At 38.5% G+C, this 18,723-nt stretch overlaps 1 protein-coding gene across 1 annotated transcript in view; it reads left to right on the top strand.

Moving 5' to 3' along the window:
* Positions 1-18,723, top strand: part of LOC128061749 (complement factor H-like) — an 80,302-nt gene that overhangs the window by 20,044 nt on the left and 41,535 nt on the right. The window contains exons 3-5 of the mRNA XM_052654125.1: positions 1,876-2,064; positions 2,484-2,664; positions 3,472-3,731. Of these exons, the coding sequence (XP_052510085.1) occupies positions 1,876-2,064; positions 2,484-2,664; positions 3,472-3,731 (630 nt within the window). The remainder of the gene's footprint in view (positions 1-1,875; positions 2,065-2,483; positions 2,665-3,471; positions 3,732-18,723) is intronic.

Here is an 18,723-nt window from a genome sequence, read left to right as displayed (position 1 = left end):
GCTGATTATCAGATGCAGGATTTTGTTCTCAGGCCTGCTCCATTGCTGTTTTGTATCAACAACCAATTTAATGGAGCAAAGGAGATGTGCGTGGAATGATCCTGAGGTACTGAAAGTGAACCTGCATTAGGACAGATTCATCACTCAGAAAGATGCCCCTGTGTGAGGTTGGACTCAATAACATGATATTTAGCTGTGATAATTATAAGATCCTGGGCCTGGATCATAGGAATAAGCAGCACAAATACAGAAAGACTAGAAACACTTTTAAAACTTAATGAATACTTTTCAGTCGCTTTTGAGATCAATATGAGCCAACACTATGGTGGACAGCCAAGCCTGCTCAGGAGACCAGAACTTGTATTGGTAGAAGTGTAAGAGGAGAATGAGGTTGTTCTGAATCTTGACAGAGTCAGTGCCACTCTGACCACAGTGGACTATGTATGTGCTTCAATAAATGATCTGGTTAGAGAGACAAATACAGATTCACATGTGACCAAATGAAAGAGAGGAGGGAAATAGCTCAGGGCAGTGATAGTAATGATGTCTACTTTTAATTATGCCCTCTTTGTGTACCTTTTGGAAGTGAGTCTCAGCGGATTATTTTACTAATTCATGTTCTATGAGGCATCAAAATGAGGTGAATAACTGTACTAGATCTGAACTCAGATAATCAGGACTCAAATCGCTTCTCTACAATGTAATGACAAAGTTAGTTGAGTTCTTTTCACTTGAGTCCTGCAAATATAAATACTCAAGCTTGCCCAACATGGTATTATTGTTAAATACACATATCTTGACATACATGGTGAAATTTGTAAAATTCAAGGATTAAGAGAAAGTATTCTAATCTACAGAAAGTAGTGGGAAGAAACCTAGACTGTTACTTAAGAGGAATCAAACTAAATAAGCATTTCAAACTAAAAAATGTAGAGAAGCTTCAAAAAAGTGTGGGAAATCCATCAGTGATGAGAGATGCAGACTATAGGCCATGAGATTGTATAATTGGCAAGTCTTTGTTAAAGGGATTAAGACATGCAAAGATTCAAAGTTTATAATTCACTTAGCATATAAGTGACAATTACTCAATATATATTAAAAAATAAATTGTAATTATGTTATACCTCATTTTAAATATTTGTAAGAAATACTGAAAAATGCATCATTCTCCAAGTAAAATTAGACACAAGCATTCAAGGGTTTCCCTTAATCTTAACCATTTGGAAATTAAGAATTATTGATTGTCCATTTCTCCAATTAGACAAGCAAGGGAAAAGATGCCTAATATCTAGTTTGAGTGATAAACAATAATGTTACTTTCCAGTGTGGTTAGAGCCATGAAAATTATTGTGATTCTCTATATATATCACATGTTTCCAATAAACAGAAAATTAAAGTAATGAATGTTAATTGGAAAAACAACAACACTGTTTTCTTTCTACATTGATTTGGTCTGAGAAGAAGTGTCAGGATGTTGGTTTCTGATTAGAATGGAAAAGCAAGAAAAAGAAGTCAAATGAGCCACAAGATAAAATCTGTACTTTCATCTCTTGACTAAGATGCTAATTTAGTCAACTATGGTTAGCACTTCTCTATTTAAGGAGAATTCATTTATTAAGTCTCTATAGTTTTCAACCAAGAGAATCTACATACAAATTTTATATGATATGACTCACAAGATATAATTTGACCTTCAATATCAAGGACCGCTTTATGTATTTCAATCATCTGAGTTTTCTATAACCTCTTTTCCTAGAAATCATAATGAAGTGAGTGTAATTAGCTGAACAAGAATGTAATTCATAGAGATAATGTTAATTTCTTATATAATTTAATAATAAGGTAAAGCATTATTTCTACTTTCTTTACTCCAAGGGAAACACTGTAATTATCCAGTAATAAAACATGGACGGCTATATCATTCATACAGAGGACGCTTTCCAGCACGTGTAAATCAACAGTTTCTCTATAACTGTGATCAGAATTTTGTGTCTCCTTCACAATATTCCTCAGATTACCTGACTTGCACAGCAGAAGGATGGTCTCCAGAAGAACCATGCCTCAGTAAGTAAACCTATTTAAGTTTATATGCATAAATCTTTGAAAGAGTGAAGAGACAAAAGTAGGCAACTGAGTAGAGTTAAGTGTTGTGTAACAACAGTAAGGCCAAGGGGTGAGTTCTATGAAAAAAAAATCCAAATAGATCTTCCCTTTACTAGAGGCTCTTCATGTAAATCCTGTGAGATAGAGACTTTATAAGAATATATGCATCATGTATACATACTTTAATCATAAATGAAATAAAAATAATATGGAATGTTATTTTCATTTGTAACAATGGTGGTAGTAACTTTCATTTTTATTGTTACATATCATATTTGAATGCTAGTGCATTCACATTTAAACTCTAGAAGGTTAATCTTTAAGGTTCTATTTTAACAAATTTATGCTTTTTTCTACCATATTATTTTTATGATCCTTAGGAGAATGTATTTTCCATAATTTGGAAAACGGATATAACCCAAGTAGTGAAAAAAAAGTTCTACAGGGTGAAACTGTAAGGGTTCGCTGCTATCATGGCTACAGTCTTCAAAATTATCGGAACATAATGACCTGCACAGAGAGTGGCTGGTCTCCTCCTCCCAGATGCATCCGTGTCAGTGAGTAAACTGGGCTGAGATCCCAGTGTGTTCATAATTTTCTAAGACTCAGCTGTTTTATTCAGTCCAAAAGTTTATATCAACCTCTTGTTTTGCCGAAGGACCTATTTGATTTTATTTTTTACAAGTGTCTATGAGTGTACCTATGGACTTCCTGATAAGTATATAACAAAATACATGTACCTATTGATAGACATTGCTCAAGAAAATAGGAAAAGATCCACAAAGAAGAAACCTGTAATAACAGAGTGAGGTCAGAAAGATGGCAGGAGTCTCACTGTCTCTCCTGATATAAACACAGACTTTGACCATCATTCGTGGATAAGAGGATCTTTGTGGGGGTCCAGGAGTCTAGCAGAGAAACGACAGCATGCTGCTAGAGCACAAAGATGGAAGACTGCACGCATCACTGAGGGTTAGAGCAGTAGCCTCATTTTGCCCCTGAGGTGGCACTGCTTAGTGCCAAGACAGTCCCCTCAGCACAGGATTTTACCTGTGGGGAAAATAAGAGCATGTGAGTAAGTGTCGTGTCCTCATCTTCCAGCCCTCTTCTCTCTCCCCTTATCCAGGACACTGAGGTCACCTGCATGGCTGGGATGGGGAGAGGCCAGGAGCACAGCATCCAGGGCTAGAATTCTTCAAGGGACATGGGTTCTACTGACCATGTGGAGACCCCACCAGGGAGCCCCAAACCATTGCAGACACCGTGCTTGTGGTCCTGCTCACCCCTGTGCCCCTCATCTCATCCACATCCCCTCCCCAGGGCCAGCTCCCTGTGTAAGTCCCCATGGTGGCAAATAAACCTTTGCAGATGGCCTGTGGGACATCTAGAAGCCAACCGGTCCCCGTGGGTCTGTGAGAAAGCACACGAATGTGAGCATTTGGCATTGCCCCAGGGAAGCAGCCAGAAAACTGTTGGCACAGAGACTGTCTTTGCTGCGTTGATAGAAGCATACGAGCTTCAGAATTCTCTCCTAGGAGGAATTGGGTACATGGGACAGGTGTGTCCTAAAAAAGGTCTGAAAAAGTCTCAACATCCCTATCAGTGTGACAGTATACTTCCCTCCCCAAGTGAGTCTGTAAAGACAGGAGGGAGTGACTGCTTTGTTAAACGCAAACACAGCTACCTGAGACTTCAAGGGACACAGACATCAAAGGACTAAAATGTTAACAGAAAAACACAATAGTTTTTCTGTTACTGTCCCCAAATAATGGATATGGACGATTTGTCTGATAAGTCAAAGTAATTGCTTAAGAACTTCATTGAGATAGAAGACAACAGTGGAGAAGGAAATGGCAACCCACTCCAGTATCCTTGCCTGGGAAATCCCATGGACAGAGGAGCCTGGTGGGCTACAATCCATTGAGTCTCAATGAGTCAGAGACAACAGTATCTACTTAGCATGCACTCATGCATTCCTTTATATTTTGTGTAATTATTGATAGATAAATGTGTTAATACTATCTTTTGTAACAGGATGTTTTATAGTTCCCTAATTCCTTTCCTCTGACTGCTTGCCTTTGTGAATTCATGATTTTTGTTATAGTAGTGTAACAATACTACTATAATTTTTGTTATAGTAGTATGTGTTTAATAAACTTATCTTTACCGTTTGTGAATCTAGTATGGATTCCTGCTTTGTTTACCATGAGATTTACATCAAGCATCTTTCAGAGAGAGCAGTGTGTTTTATGCTGATAATATATGAGCACAACCATATATTAAATCTCCTTCCTTTTTTCCTTCTCCATTTTATCTTTTTGATGTCATGATTTGCCTCTTTTTATAATGTGTACTTAATTAAAAAATAATTGTAGCTAGAGTTACTTTTATATTCTGGCACTTTAACTCTTAAATTGTTAAGTGTTTAACATTCCATATCAAAGTACTATAGTGTCCTGAGTGTGAATGTGCACTTAAATTTACCAGTGTACTATGTATTTTCATGGAATTAATTAGCATTATTTTACTTTAGCTTGAATAATTCCTTTTAGTGTTTCAGTAAGGAAGGTCTGTGTGCCTGCTCAGTTACCTCAGCTGTGTCTGATTCTTTGTGACCCTATGGGCGGCAGCCTGCCAGGTTCTCTGTCCATGGGCTTCTCCAGGCAAGAATACTGGAGTGGGTTGCCATGCCCTCCTCAAGGAAGGTCTAGCTGTGTTCAATTTTCTCAGTATTTTTTGGTCAGGTGAAGTCTTTATATTGTTTTCTTTTCTGAAGGATATTTTCAAATATTCTTCTTTGGCAGTTTTTTCTTTCAACACTTGGAATATGTCATCCCACTTTCTCCTGGCCCACTAGGTTTCTGCTGAGAAATATTCCTAGATCCAAATGAAAGCTCCTTAGTAAATTCCAGGTCAGGAAGCAACAGTTAGAACTGGACATGGAGCAACAGACTGATTCCAAGTAGGAAAAGGAGTATGTCAAGGCTGTATATTGTCACCCTGCTTATTTAACTTATATGCAGAGTACATCATGAGAAATGCTGGGCTGGGTGAAGCGCAAGCTGGAATCAAGATTGCTGGGAGAAATATCTATAGCTTCAGATATGCAGGTGACGCCACCCTTATGGCAGAAAAGGAAGAAGAACTGAAGAGCCTCTTGATGAAAGTGAAAGAGGAGGGTGAAAAAGTTGGCTTAAAGCTCAACATTCCGAAAACTAAGATCACGGCATCTTGTCCCATCACTTCATGGCAAATAGATGGAGAAACAGTGGAAACAGTGGTTGACTTTATTTTGGGGGGCTCCAACATCACTGCAGATGGTGATTGCAGCCATGATATTAAAATATGCTTACTCCTTAGAATTAAAGTTATGACCAAGCTAGATAGCATATTCAAAAGCAGAGACATTACTTTGTCAAAAAAAGGTCCATCTAGTCAAGGCTATGGTTTTTCCAGTGGTCATGTATGGATGTGAGAGTTGTACTATAAAGTCAGCTGAGCACCGAACAATTAATGCTTTTGAACTGTGGTGTTGGAAAAGACTCTTGAGAGTCCCTTGGACTGCAATGAGATTCAACCAGTCCATCCTTAAAGAGATCAGTCTTGGGCGTTCATTGGAAGGACTGGTGTTGAAGCTAAAACTTCAATACCTTGGCCACCTGATGCGAAGAGCTGACTCATTTGAACAAACCCCGATGCTGGGAAAGATTGAGGGCAAGAGGAGAAGGGGATGACAGAGGAGGAGATGGTTGGATGGCATCACCGACTCAATGGACATGGTTTGAGTGAACTTCGGGAGTTGGTGATGGACAGGGTGGCCTGGCGTGCTGCGGTTCATGGGGTCACAGAGTCAGACACGACTGAGTGACTGAACTTAACTGAACTGAAGTAGTAAATTACAAGGTTTTTGTTTTGTTAGCTTGTTTGTTTCTTCCTCATGCTGCTTGAAGGCTTCTCATTTTTTCTTTGATTTTTGCAACTTTATTATAACGTGTGATGTAGAGGATTTTTTAAGTTGACTTGATTTGGTCACCTGTAAGCTTCCTGAACATAGATATTCAAATATCATCCTTGATTTGAGAAGTTCTCAGACGTTACTCCTTAAATATGTTTTCTGCCTCATCTCCTTTTCTCCTCCTAGAACTTCAATACTTTGCAAATTGGTCTATTGACAATGTTGCATAGATCATGTAACCTTTCTTTGTTCTTTTTCATTGCTTTGTTATAAGATATTTTTGTTTTGATTTAAATCTCCTTTAACAGGATAACTTTGATATGTCATCTGTCTCACAGATTCTTCTGCTCTTTTCACTCTATGGATGATGCTCTTTAATGAATTTTTTCATTTCATTCTTGGATCCTTCAGCACCAGAATTTCTGTTTTTTTTTATGATTTGTACATTTTATTAAAGTTTGTTTTGTCCATTGTTTATTGTTCATTTGTTTAATGTTTTCCTGCTTTTGTTCAATTCTCATAATGTTTTTTCTGTAGCACACTGTTATTAAAAACAGCTATTTTGAATTATTCCTTGGACAAGATCTCCAATCTTCAGATGTGAATACTGAAGATTTTTATGCTTTGTTGGTGTCATGATACTTTGGGTTCATGTTCCTTGAAGTTTTGTGGTGCTGTTTTTCTAATTAAAGTACCAGTCTCCTTTGGATCAGAGGTAACTTCCTTCAACCCGGCTAGAGACTCTGCCGCTATCTCAGATCTTCTATAGTGTCCCCTGCTGACACTTCTCATCCCTGCTTTGTCAGAATTTCTGTGCTTCATGTCTTGTCTAGATACATTAGTGCACAAGGAATGGTACTGACAGCTTGTCATTTGTTTCCCCCAAAGTAGCACTACATCTTAAGCTCGTGTTCCTGTACTTGGTCACAGATTTAAGCCAAATTTGTGTGCAAACTCACTGGTGGCCTGTCAAAGGTTGCTCTTCCCTCTGAGTTAGTTGTGACCACAGGGATCTGGCCACAGGGTAGAAGGGTGTGTGAATGAAGCAGACAGAGGTCCTCCTGTGAAAACCTGGACTTTCACAGAAGGATTAGCTCCATGCATGAAGTTTTAAGATAGGTTTTCCAGGACTCCTCAAGTGCAGCTGAGAGGGAATTGAGATGGTTCATGAGCCACTGTAGGCATCTCAGTCAACACAGAGATCTGTCTGCCTTTTACCTTTTGCATGCATGAGCAAGCCTTCTCCTGGGCCCCTTGGCATATGGAATTTTGGGGTGGGTGGTTGTTTATTTTATATTTATTTATTTTTAATTGAAGGATTTACAGTATTATGTTGGGTTCTACCAAATATCAACAAGAATCAGCCATAGATTTACCCATGTCCCCTCCCACATGAACATCCCTCCCAGGTCCCTGCCCATCCCACCCTTCTAGGTTGTTACTGAGCTCTGGTTTGAGCTCCCTGATTCATACAGCAAATTCCCATTGACTGTCTATTTTACATACAATAGTGTAAATTTGCATAGTAACCCTCTCCATACATCTCACCCTCTACTTCCTCCCTGCCAGCCGTGCCATAAGTCTGTTCTCAGTGTCTGTGTCTCTATTGCTGCTGTGCAAATAGGTTTATCAGTACGATATCTCTAGATTCCATGTATATGTGTTAGTATACGATATTTGTTTTTCTCTTTCTGACTTACTTCACTCTGTATACTAGGCTCTGTGTTCATTCACCTCTTTAGGACTGACTCCAGTGCATTCCTTTTATGGCTGAGTAATATTCCATTGTATTTATGTAGCACAGCTTCTTTATCTATTCATCTGTCAATGGACATCTATGTTGCTTCCATGTCCTAGCTGTTGTAAACGGAACTGCAGTGACCATTGTGGTGCATGGGTCTTTTTCCATCTTGGTTTCCTCAGGGTGTACACCTAGGAGTGGGGTTGGTGGGTCTTACAGTGGTTTTATTCCTCATTTTGTAAGGACTCTTCATACTGTTCTTTATAGTGGCTGTATCAATTTACATTCCCACCAACAATGCAAGCAGGTTCCCTTTTCTCCACACCCTCTCCAGCATTTATTGTTTGTAGAATTGTTGATCATGGCCATTCTGACTGGTGTGAAGTGATATCTCATTGTAGATTTGATTTGCATTTCTTTAATAGTGAGTGATGTTGAACATCTATTCATATGTTTATTAGCCATCATAGGTCTTTGGACAAATCTCTGTTTAGGTCTTTTTCCCACTTTTTTATTGGGTTGTCTGTTTTGTTGGTATTGATTTATATGAGCTGCTTGCATCTTTTGGAAATTAATCTTTTGTCAGTTGTTTCATTTGCTGTTATTTTTTTCCATTTTGAGCATTGTCTTTTCACCTTATTAATGATTTCTGGATAAGCTTTTAAGTTTAATTATGTCCCACTTGATTATCTTTTTTTTTTTTCCCGACTACTCTAGGAGGTGGATCATAGATGATCTTGCTGTGATTTATGACATAAGGTGTTCTGCCTGTGTTTTCCATCCATTTTGAGTTTATCTTTGTGTATGGTGTTAGGAAGCAGTCTAATTTCATTTTTTTCCCATGTAGTTGTCAAGCTTTTCTCAGCAGCACTTATAGAAGAGACTCTCTTTGCTCCATTGCATATTCTTGCTCCTTTTCAAACATAAGCTATCCATAGGTGTGTGGGTTTATTTCTGGGCTTTCTGTCTTGTTTCATTGGTCTCTATTTCTGTTTTTCTGCCAGTACCATACTGTCTGGATGACTATAGCTTTGTAGTCAGTTCATAGTCAGGAAGGTTTATTCTTCTAGCTCTATTTTTCTTTCTCAAGATTGTTTTGGTTATTCAGGTCTTTTGTGTTTCCCTATGAATTGTGAGCTTTTTGTTCTAGTTCTGTGAAAAACAGCATTGGTAACTTGATACAGATGGCATTGAATCTGTAGATTATATTTGGTAGCATAGTTATTTTCACAATGTTGATTCTTCCAACCCCATATAATGGAATAGTTCTCCACCTGTTTGTGTTGTCTTTGGTTTCTTTCCTCAGCGTCTTATACTTTTCTGTATACAGCTCTTATTTCTCCTTAAGTAGGTTTATTCCTAGGCATTTTATTCTTTTTTGTTGCAATGGTAACTAGGATTGATACCTTAATTTCTCTTTCTAGTGTTTCATAGGGATTCAAGTGATTTTTGTGTATTCATTTTTCTTTTTCTTTCTTTCTTTCTTTATTTTTTACTTTACAATATTGTATTGGTTCTGCCACACATCAACATGATTCCACCACGGGCGTAAGCATGTTCCCCATCCTGAAGCCCCCCTTCCATGTCCCTTCCTGTACCACCCCTCCAGGTCGTCCCAGTGCACCAGCCCCAAGCATCCTGTATCAAACCTGGACTGGTGATTCGTTTCTTATATAATATTATAAATGTTTCAGTGCCATTCCCCCAAATCGTCCCACCCTCTCCCTCTCCCACAGAGTCCAAAAGACTGTTCTATACATCTGTATCTCTTTTGCTGTCTTGCATACAGGGTTATCGTTACCCTTTCTAAATTCCATATATATGTGTTAGTATGTATGTATATAGTATTTTTCTTTCTGGCTTATGTCACTCTGTATAATACATTACATTTTGTATCCTGTCACTTTGCTAAATTCACTGATTACCTCTTGTAATTTTCTGATAGTATCTTTTGGGTTTTCTGTTTGTTGTATCATCTGTGTAAACAATGAGAGTTTTGCTTCTCCTTTTCCAATCCGGATTCCTTTTATTTCTTTTTCTCCTCTGCTGTAGCTAAGGCTTCCAAACAATGCTGACTAATAGTGGTGACAGTGGGCACCTTTGTCGTTTCCTGATCATAGAGGGTATGCTTTCAGTTTTTCACCATTGAGAATGATGTCCGCTCTGGTTTTCTCATATATGTATGGCCTTTATTATGTTGAGGTAGTTTCCCTCTTTGCTCATTTTTTGAAGAGTATTTATCATAAATGGGTGTTGAAAAATTTCAGAATTTTTCTGTATTTATTTTGATTACCATATGAATTTATCTTGCAATTTGTTAATATTGTATATCACATTGATGGATTTGTGTATACTGAGGAATGTTTGCATCCCTGGGATAAACCCAAGTTGGTGGTTGCTATCATGGTGTGCTGCTGCCACTGCTGCTAAGTCACTTCAGTCGTGTCTGACTCTATACGACCCCATAGATGACAGCCCACCAGGCTTCCCCATTCCTGGAATTCTCCATGCAAGAGCACTGGAGTGGGTTGCCATGTCCTTCTCCAATACATGAAAGTGAAAAGTGAAAGTGACTCAGTCGTGTCCAACTCTTAGCGACACCATGTACTGAAGCCCACCAGGCTCCTCCATCCATGGGATTTTCTAGGCAAGAGTATTGCAGTGGGGTGCCATTGCCTTCTCCGTATCATGGTGTACTATCTTTTTAATGTATTTTTGAATTCTGTTTGCCAGTGTTCTGTTGAGGATTTTTCCATCCATTTTCATCAGTGATTTTGGCGTGTAATTTTCTTTTTTGTGTTGTCTGTGTCTGGTTTTGGTATAAGAGTAATGATGGCCTTGTAGAATAAGTTTTGAAGTGCTTCTTCCTCTGCAGTTTTTTGAAAGAGTTTTGTAAGAATATTATTAGCTCTTCTCTAAATGTTTGAGAGAACTCACCTGTGAAATCATCAGGCCCTGTGCTTTAATTTTTTGAGAGGTTTTTTTTTTGTGTGTCACATTTTCAATTTCAGTGCATGTAATTGGCTTGTTCATAATTTCTATTTCTTCCTGGTTCAGTCTTGGAAGATTGAACTTTTCTCAGAATACATCCATTTCTTTCAGGTTGTCCATTTTATTGGCATATAGTTACTTATAATAGCTTTTTATGATCACTTATATTCTTGTATTTCTATTGTGACCTCTCCTTTCTCATTCCAAATATTATTGATTTGATTCTTCTCCCATTTTTTCTTGATGTGTTTGCCTAATTGTTTGTCAATTTTGTTTATCTTCTCAAAGAAGCAGCTTTTAGTTTTATTAGTCTTTACTATTGTTCCTTCCTTTCTTTCTCATTTATTTCTGCTCTGATCTTCAGGCTTTCTTTCCTTCCACTAACTTTGGGTTTGTTTTTTGCCCCTCTTTATCGAGTTGTTTTAGGTGTAAATTAGGTTGGCAATTTGATGTTTTCCTTGTTTCTTCCTATAAACTTCCCTTTTAGAACTGTTTTGCTGCATCCTATAGGTTTTGAGTTGTGTTTTCATTGTCATTTGCTTCAAGAATTTGTTGATTTCCCTTTTGATTTATTCAGGATCCAGTCTATTATGTAAAAACATATTGTTTAATCTCCAAGTGTTTGTGTTTTTACCATTTACCCTCTATTTGACATCTATTCTCATAGTATTGTGGTCAGAAAAGATGCTTCATATGATTTCAGTCTTTTAAAATTTACTGAAGTTTGATTTGTGACCCAAGGTATGGTCTTTCCTGGAAAATGTTCCATGCACACTTGAGAAGAAGGTGTATTCTTATGCATTTGGGTGGAAAGTTCTGAAGATATCAATTAGGTCCGTTTGGTCTAATGTTTCATGTATGGTTTATGTTTCCTTATTAATTTTCTGTTTTGATGATCTGTCCATTGCTAACATCCCTTACAATTATTGTGTGTTAACATCCCTTACCATTATTTTATTGCTGTCAATTTCCCCTTTTATGTGTGTTAGTTATTGCCTTATGCATTGAGGTTCTTCTATGTTGGGTGCATAAATGCATGGAATTATGTCTTCTTGGATTGATCCCTTGATCATTATATAATGTCCCTTCTCTATTTCATATAATATTCTTTATTTTAAAGTCTGTTTTGTCAGAAATGAGAATTGCCACTTCAACTTCCTTTTGGTTTCCATGTTCATGGAATATGTTTTTCCATCCTTTTAATTTCAGTCTGTATGTGTCTCTAAGTCTGAAGTGGGTCTCTTGTAGACAGCATATATATGGGTCTTGTTTTGTATCCATTCAGCCAATCTGTGTCTTTTGGTTGGAGAGTTTAATCCATTTACATTTATTTATTTATTTATTTTTTTAAACCTGGACTTTAATGTTTAACACTGACATATAGCAACATCAATATGTTTAGTTCTTAGGAAATGCTCAGAATTTTGAGAGAAAACTATCCACACCAAAAAAGAAAAATTTTACATTTAAAGTAATTATTTATATATTACTATTAGCATTTCTCTGTTATAATATAATATAATGCTATATGTTCCAATTAGCATTTTTTAAGTATTTTGTGTTTCTTGTAGGTCTTTCCTTTGTCTTATGCTTATAGGTCTCTTTAATATTTGTTGTAAATCTGGTTTGGTGGTGCTAAATTCTCTTAACTTCTGTTTGTCTGTAAAGATTTTAACTTTTCCATCAATGTTGAATGAAATCCTTGCCAAGTAGAGTAATCTTGCTTGTAGATTTTTCCCTTTCAGTACTTTAAATATATCCTGCCATTCCTTTCTGACCTGCAGAGTTTCTGCTGAAAGATCAGCCGTTAATTGAATGGTTTTTCCCTTGTGTGTTACTTGTTGATTTTCCCTTACTGCTTTTAATATTCTTTCTTTGTTTTTAATCTCTGTTGATTGGTATGTGTCTCGACGTGTTTCTCCTTGGGTTTCTCCTGTATTGCACTCTGTGCTTCTTGAACTTGATTGGCTATTTCCTTTCCCATGCTGGAAAACTTTTCAACTATAATATACTCAAAAATGTTCTCAGTGACTTTCTTTTTCTCTTTTTCCTCTGGGACCCCTATAACTCAAATGTTGGTGAGGTAAATACTGTCCCAGAGATCTCCAAAGCTCTCCTCAATTCTTTTCATTCTTTTTCTTTTATTCTGCTCATCAGCAACTACTTCCACCAATTACTCTTCCAGCTCACTGTTTCATTTTTTTGCTTCAGTTAGTCTATCATTGTTTCCTTCTAGAGAACTTTTTTATTTCCATAATTGTGTTATTCATCTTTGTTGATTTATTCTTTATTTCTTATATATCCTTGTTTATTGTGTTAATTTCTTGATTGCTTCTTGGCATTTTATCCATCCTCTTTTCAAGGTTTTGGAACATGTTTCCTATCATTACTGTGAATTCTTTTTCAGGTATTTTACCTGTTCTCCCCTCCCCACGCCTTTTTTTTTTTTTTTTTTTGGGTCTTTTGTGCGTCTAGTTTGTTTCTTCACTTGAGCAATATTTTTCTGCCACCCCCGCCCCCCCCCCCCCCCCCCCCCGCCTTTCTTTTCTCATTATTGCATTTGATGTCTCCTTTTCTCAGGCTTTCAGGTCGAATTCCTCCTTCTTTTTGGTTTCTGCCTTTGGTGTGTAAGACGGTGCCAGTGGTTTGTTTAGGTTCCTCTTGGTTGTTTTTGTTTGTACTCTGCTGAAAGGAGGTAAGATTTTTATTTTGTTTGTTTTTTGGGTGAGGCATCCTAAACTGGGTGCTGCTGGCAGTTGGGTGATGCCAGGTGTATACAGATGGAGGCCTTTATGGGAGTTCTCACTAATAAATATTCCCTGGGGTTAGGAGTTTTATGGCAGTCTAGAGTCTTGTCAGTGCTCCCACTTCAAGGGCTCTGGGCCTGATCTCTGGCCAGGGAAGTGAGATACCACTGGCGGTTTGTAATGGCATTAAAGGGGATTAAAACAAACACACTGAAAGAAGAAAACAAAATGGAAACCCCATACAAATGGCAAATACAAAATAAGGCATGTATTCACAAAAATAATGGGATATAGACACATGCATGTACATGCGGGGTGGAGAACAAACAGTGTAAAAAAAAAAAAAGAAGAAGAAAGTAGAAGAGATTGATCCAGTGAGAAAATGAAAGCAAAAATTATATGAACTAGTTATGAACAAAACTGACTAAAACCATAAACTGGAAAACAAAACCAAAGCCATGTGACAACTGGGGAATAAAGCAAATAAAGCAAAACAGACTAATAAACATAGTGAGAAAAGGAAGAAAAGAAAGAAAGACTAGAAAATTTCAATAGAGGTAGATGAATGTTTATATATATATTAAAGAATAATTTGCCACAGGAAAAGAATAAGAAAAGCAAATGAAAGAATATATGTGGAAAAATAATAAATTTTTAAAAAACTTTGAAAATTAAAAGTAGGAAAAAGTCCATAAAACAACAAAAACCAATGTAGAGGAAAAAGTATTTAAAGGAAATTAAAAGTGTGATTTAAAAAATTTCTCAATGAGGTACCACTTCACACCAGTCAGAATGGCTGCGATCCAAAAATCTGCAAGCAATAAATGCTGGAGAGGGTGTGGAGAAAAGGGAACCCTCCTACACTGTTGGTGGGAATGCAAACTAGTACAGCCACTATGGAGAACAGTGTGGAGATTCCTTAAAAAATTGCAAATAGAACTCCCTTATGACCCAGCAATCCCACTGCTGGGCATACACACCGAGGAAACCAGAATTGAAAGAGACACATGTACCCCAATGTTCATCGCAGCACTGTTTATAATAGCCAGGACATGGAAACAACCTAGATGTCCATCAGCAGATGAATGGATAAGAAAGCTGTGGTACATATACACAATGGAGTATTACTCAGCCGTTAAAAAGAATTCATTTGAATCAGTTCTGATGAGATGGACGAAACTGGAGCCGATTATACAGAGTGAAGTAAGCCAGAAAGAAAAACACCAATACAGTATACTAACACATATATACGGAATTTAGAAAGATGGCAATGACGACCCTGGATGCAAGACAGGAAAAAGACGCAGCTGTCTATAACGGACTTTTGGACTCAGAGGGAGAGGGAGAGGGTGGGATGATATGGGAGAATGGCATTCTATCATGTATACTATCATGTAAGAATTGAATCGCTAGTCTATGTCTGACGCAGGATACAGCATGCTTGGGGCTGGTGCATGGGGATGACCCACAGAGATGTTATGGGGAGGGAGGTGGGAGGGGGGTTCATGTTTGGGAACACATGTAAGAATTAAAGATTTTAAAATTAAAAAAAAATAATAATAATAAAAAAAAATAAAATAAAAGAACCCAATCTCCAGACTCAAAAAAAAAAAAAAAAAAAAAAAATTTCTCAAAAGCATAAGTAGATTTAGTGGTAGCATTAAAATCAACAACTAGAATAACAGGAATAAAAAGGTAAAAACCCAATAGCAACTACTGAATAAGTTAAAATATAAGAATAATAAATTTTTTTTGATGGGCTGTCAGCATCCTTTTCCTCAGTGTGAGTCACAGTCCACCTCACCTCCCTGGGCTGGTCTCTGGACCTATTGTGGGGGCAGCTCAGACACTAATCTGGTCCTACTCACATCTGCCAGTGCTAGTGTTTTTTGTTTTTCAGGAACTCTATATATTCTATAAATAGAAAGTCTGCCTACTTGATCATGTGGATTCAATCTTCAGCTTGTACCACTGGTGGGAATGTTTCGGTTCTATTCTTTAGCCACCTGCCCCTGGATTTCACTTGTGGTTTTATCTCCACCTGTGCATGTGAGTCGTCTACAGGAGTTTGCTTCTGAGGTTCGCTTGGACGACTTGGGTGTGCCCCAGGGAGGACCAAATGTGGAAGTGGTGCAGTTGCTTGGATTGCAGGGGCCCTGGCAGTACCAGGTACTAAGGGAAGCCATTGGCTATGACAGCAGGAAATATGAGGCCCTTAGGGTTTTTTGCAGCCTCTGGCTCCTCTGTCCTTGTGGGATTGAGCTAGGGAGTGACACAGGAGCTTGGATAATGGGGACCCTGGCAACACCAGATACAAAGCTGGTGGCTATCGTCAGGAGCTATGTGACTATTCGGGACTTTTCTAGCTTCTGACAGCTCTGCCCAGTGAGGATTGAGCATGGAGGTGACACAGCTGCTTGAATTATGGGAACCCTGGCAGTGCTAAGAGTGCAAGGAAACCAACTGACTCAGCTGCAGGAGCGATGACCCTATTAGAGTCTTTTCCTAGCTTCTGGCATCTGGCCATCAGAGGGCCTCTTTGGCTGGTCCTTCCCTGTTGCTTGGCCCCTTCAGCCGCTTACAGGGCCCCACACTTGGGGTAATTGTCTGTTGTTTATCTCATCAGGGACATAAAGATCACTCTGGCTGGGGTCCCTCTGTGTTGCTTTGCACATCAGGTCCTTATAGGGCTATCCTCCCTGGGTTGTTTCAGCTGTCTGGTGCTGATATGTTCAGACAGAGAGGCTGCAGAGATCGCTCTATTGTCTGTGTGTGACTCAGCAGTATCACCCTTCCTCCAGGTTAGCTGGCTTTCCTTCAGAAGCATTTTCCACTGCAATCTTCTCCATCAGGTTCCCTCACAGCATCTCCCTTCAGTCAACAGTAGACCTTGCCCTGGGATTGTTTTCCAATCTCTATGTTCCAGCTCCAAACTACAGCACTTTCTAGGGGACTTGAATCCTTGTCTGGTGTGGGTACAGCTGTGGCAAGGATTGTCTGTGTGATCCTCATTCCATTCAGACTCTCACAGATCTGCTGCTTCACTCACCAACAGCCTCAATGCTTCAACTCTGTCTCAAACATTTGCCCTCCCGTGCAGCTCTGTCCCCATTCATCCAACCCCAGCTGCAGATCCAGTTCTACTCACTCTCCTTTTTTTCTGCCATCCTTCTTTTGTCCTGCTGACACACTGTGGTTGTGCTGCCCATGGACCATAAACGTCACCATGGATACGTCAACTACAGTGTTGAATGCATAGGTTTAGCCAGGAGATGTACATGTGAGATTATCATTCTGTAAATGATGACATCAGATTGGAAATGAATGTAGAATGAAAATAGAAAAGAGCTCAAGACTGAGTCCTGAAGCTTCCAACACTGAGGCGTCTGACGAAAGAAGAATAGATGGCAAAGTGGACAGAAAGAAAGGAGGACCCAGAGAATTTAGGGTGAAAACATGTCAGAATGAATGATTCATAGTTGTGGACAGAAGAAAATGATATAATAGCAAGGAATAATAAATTGACTAACAGTAATTCCTGTGGAATCACCCTGAAATGGTTCTACATCCAATTCCACCATTATCTAACTATATCTAAGAGCAACGACCTATTTGAAGTTTGTTCACACCTCTGAATCTGTACAATGATTTAATATTTACAAATGTTCTAATATTTCAAAAGATTTTTTAGTTATTAAAATAAGTTATTTATGTAAGCATCTTGTCATAATGTCTACCATACAGTTTATTCAAGGAAAGTGTAATCTAATTACATTAGAATAGTTACACTAATGAATATTTCTAATTCAGTTAATAAGTCAGGTTAAAAGACTTAAAATGTGGTGGATTTGGCTACATGGAGGCCAACAATAATTGTAACAGAGACAGTTGCAGATGGAATAGACAGGGGAAAATCTACTTACAGCCTGCTAAATAAATTATTAGTAAGAAATGCAATACAGCATGAGGACATAACTCTTTCAAAAGGCTTGGTTGTGGCAGAGAACAAGAGGTTCAGGATATATTGCTCGGTGGATTATGTATTGTTTTAATGGGAGAGATGAGAGTGTAATGAACGTTGAAGAGGATGAGCCAGAGAGGGAAGCAGCAAAGACTGACCACAGGCTCCCTGTGAAAGAAGTGGGAGAGGAACCAGCAGTTTTGAGAAAGTCCTGGACTTGGTGACAACTGGATTCTTTGCAACTTCCTGTTGGGAGAAGGAAGGAAAATCGGTGTGTAAATACAGTGCTGGAGAGAAGCAGGTGCTGATGGTTCCTCTCCTCATTTCAGGAAGGAGACAAAGTCATGTGAGACTGAATGGTGCATGGGGGAAGGAGGAGAAGGAACACTGGGCAGTGTAAAAGATTGAGCACAGAGATTTCAGGTAGACACACAGAGGGAACTTGTTATAGGAATGGGCCAGGCTTGTTCAACAGTGTCCAGAGCCCAGGTAGTTTCAGTTTTCAGGCTGTAGGCAAGCATCTAATATGTGCCAGAAGTAAGCTAAGAGAAAATTGTGAAAGATACAGTGGCGGCCACTGGTTTGCCTTTCAAGAGCTTTCATGCCAGTATGAAAAAAAGAAAAAAAAAAGATGAAATAAAATAAATAATTAACCAAAAAGTAAAAATATTTCTATTCTATTGTTCCAATAAGTGTATTCTAAGAACAAAAGAATCCAAGTGCTTAGAAAGTAGGAGGGACTGCGGGTCAAGTTTATGTAGGAAGACGTCTATGCAAAGAAAGCCTGGAAGCCATTCGTCAGCAGAGACACTTGCCTTTGCAGCAGCCGAGGCATAGACTGCTTACTTTAGATATTGGCTTATTTTAGAAAAGATTGATTATTTTAGTAAAGAATCCGCCTGCAATGCAGGAGACTTGGGTTCGATCGCTGGGTTAGGAAGATCTCTTGGAGAAGGGAATGGCATCCCACTGCAGTATTCTTGCCTCAAGAAGTCCACAGACAGAGAAGTATGGTGGGCTATAGTCCATGGGATCAAAAAGAATCAGACATGCCTGAGAGACCACACTTTCCCTTTCAAAATTTCTGAGCCACTTGACAGTACTATATCTACCTGCATTGCAGGAGACCTGGATTGGATCCCTGGGTCGGGAAGATCCCCTAGAGAAAGGAAAGGCTAACTACTGCAATATTCTCACCTGAAGAATTCCATGCAATTTTGGCAAG

This window comes from Budorcas taxicolor, chromosome 16 (genome assembly GCF_023091745.1).
Source record: "Budorcas taxicolor isolate Tak-1 chromosome 16, Takin1.1, whole genome shotgun sequence".
Taxonomy (NCBI): domain Eukaryota; kingdom Metazoa; phylum Chordata; class Mammalia; order Artiodactyla; family Bovidae; genus Budorcas; species Budorcas taxicolor.
The sequence above is the reverse complement of the archived record's forward strand: the minus strand, read 5'-3'. Positions and strand labels throughout refer to the sequence as shown.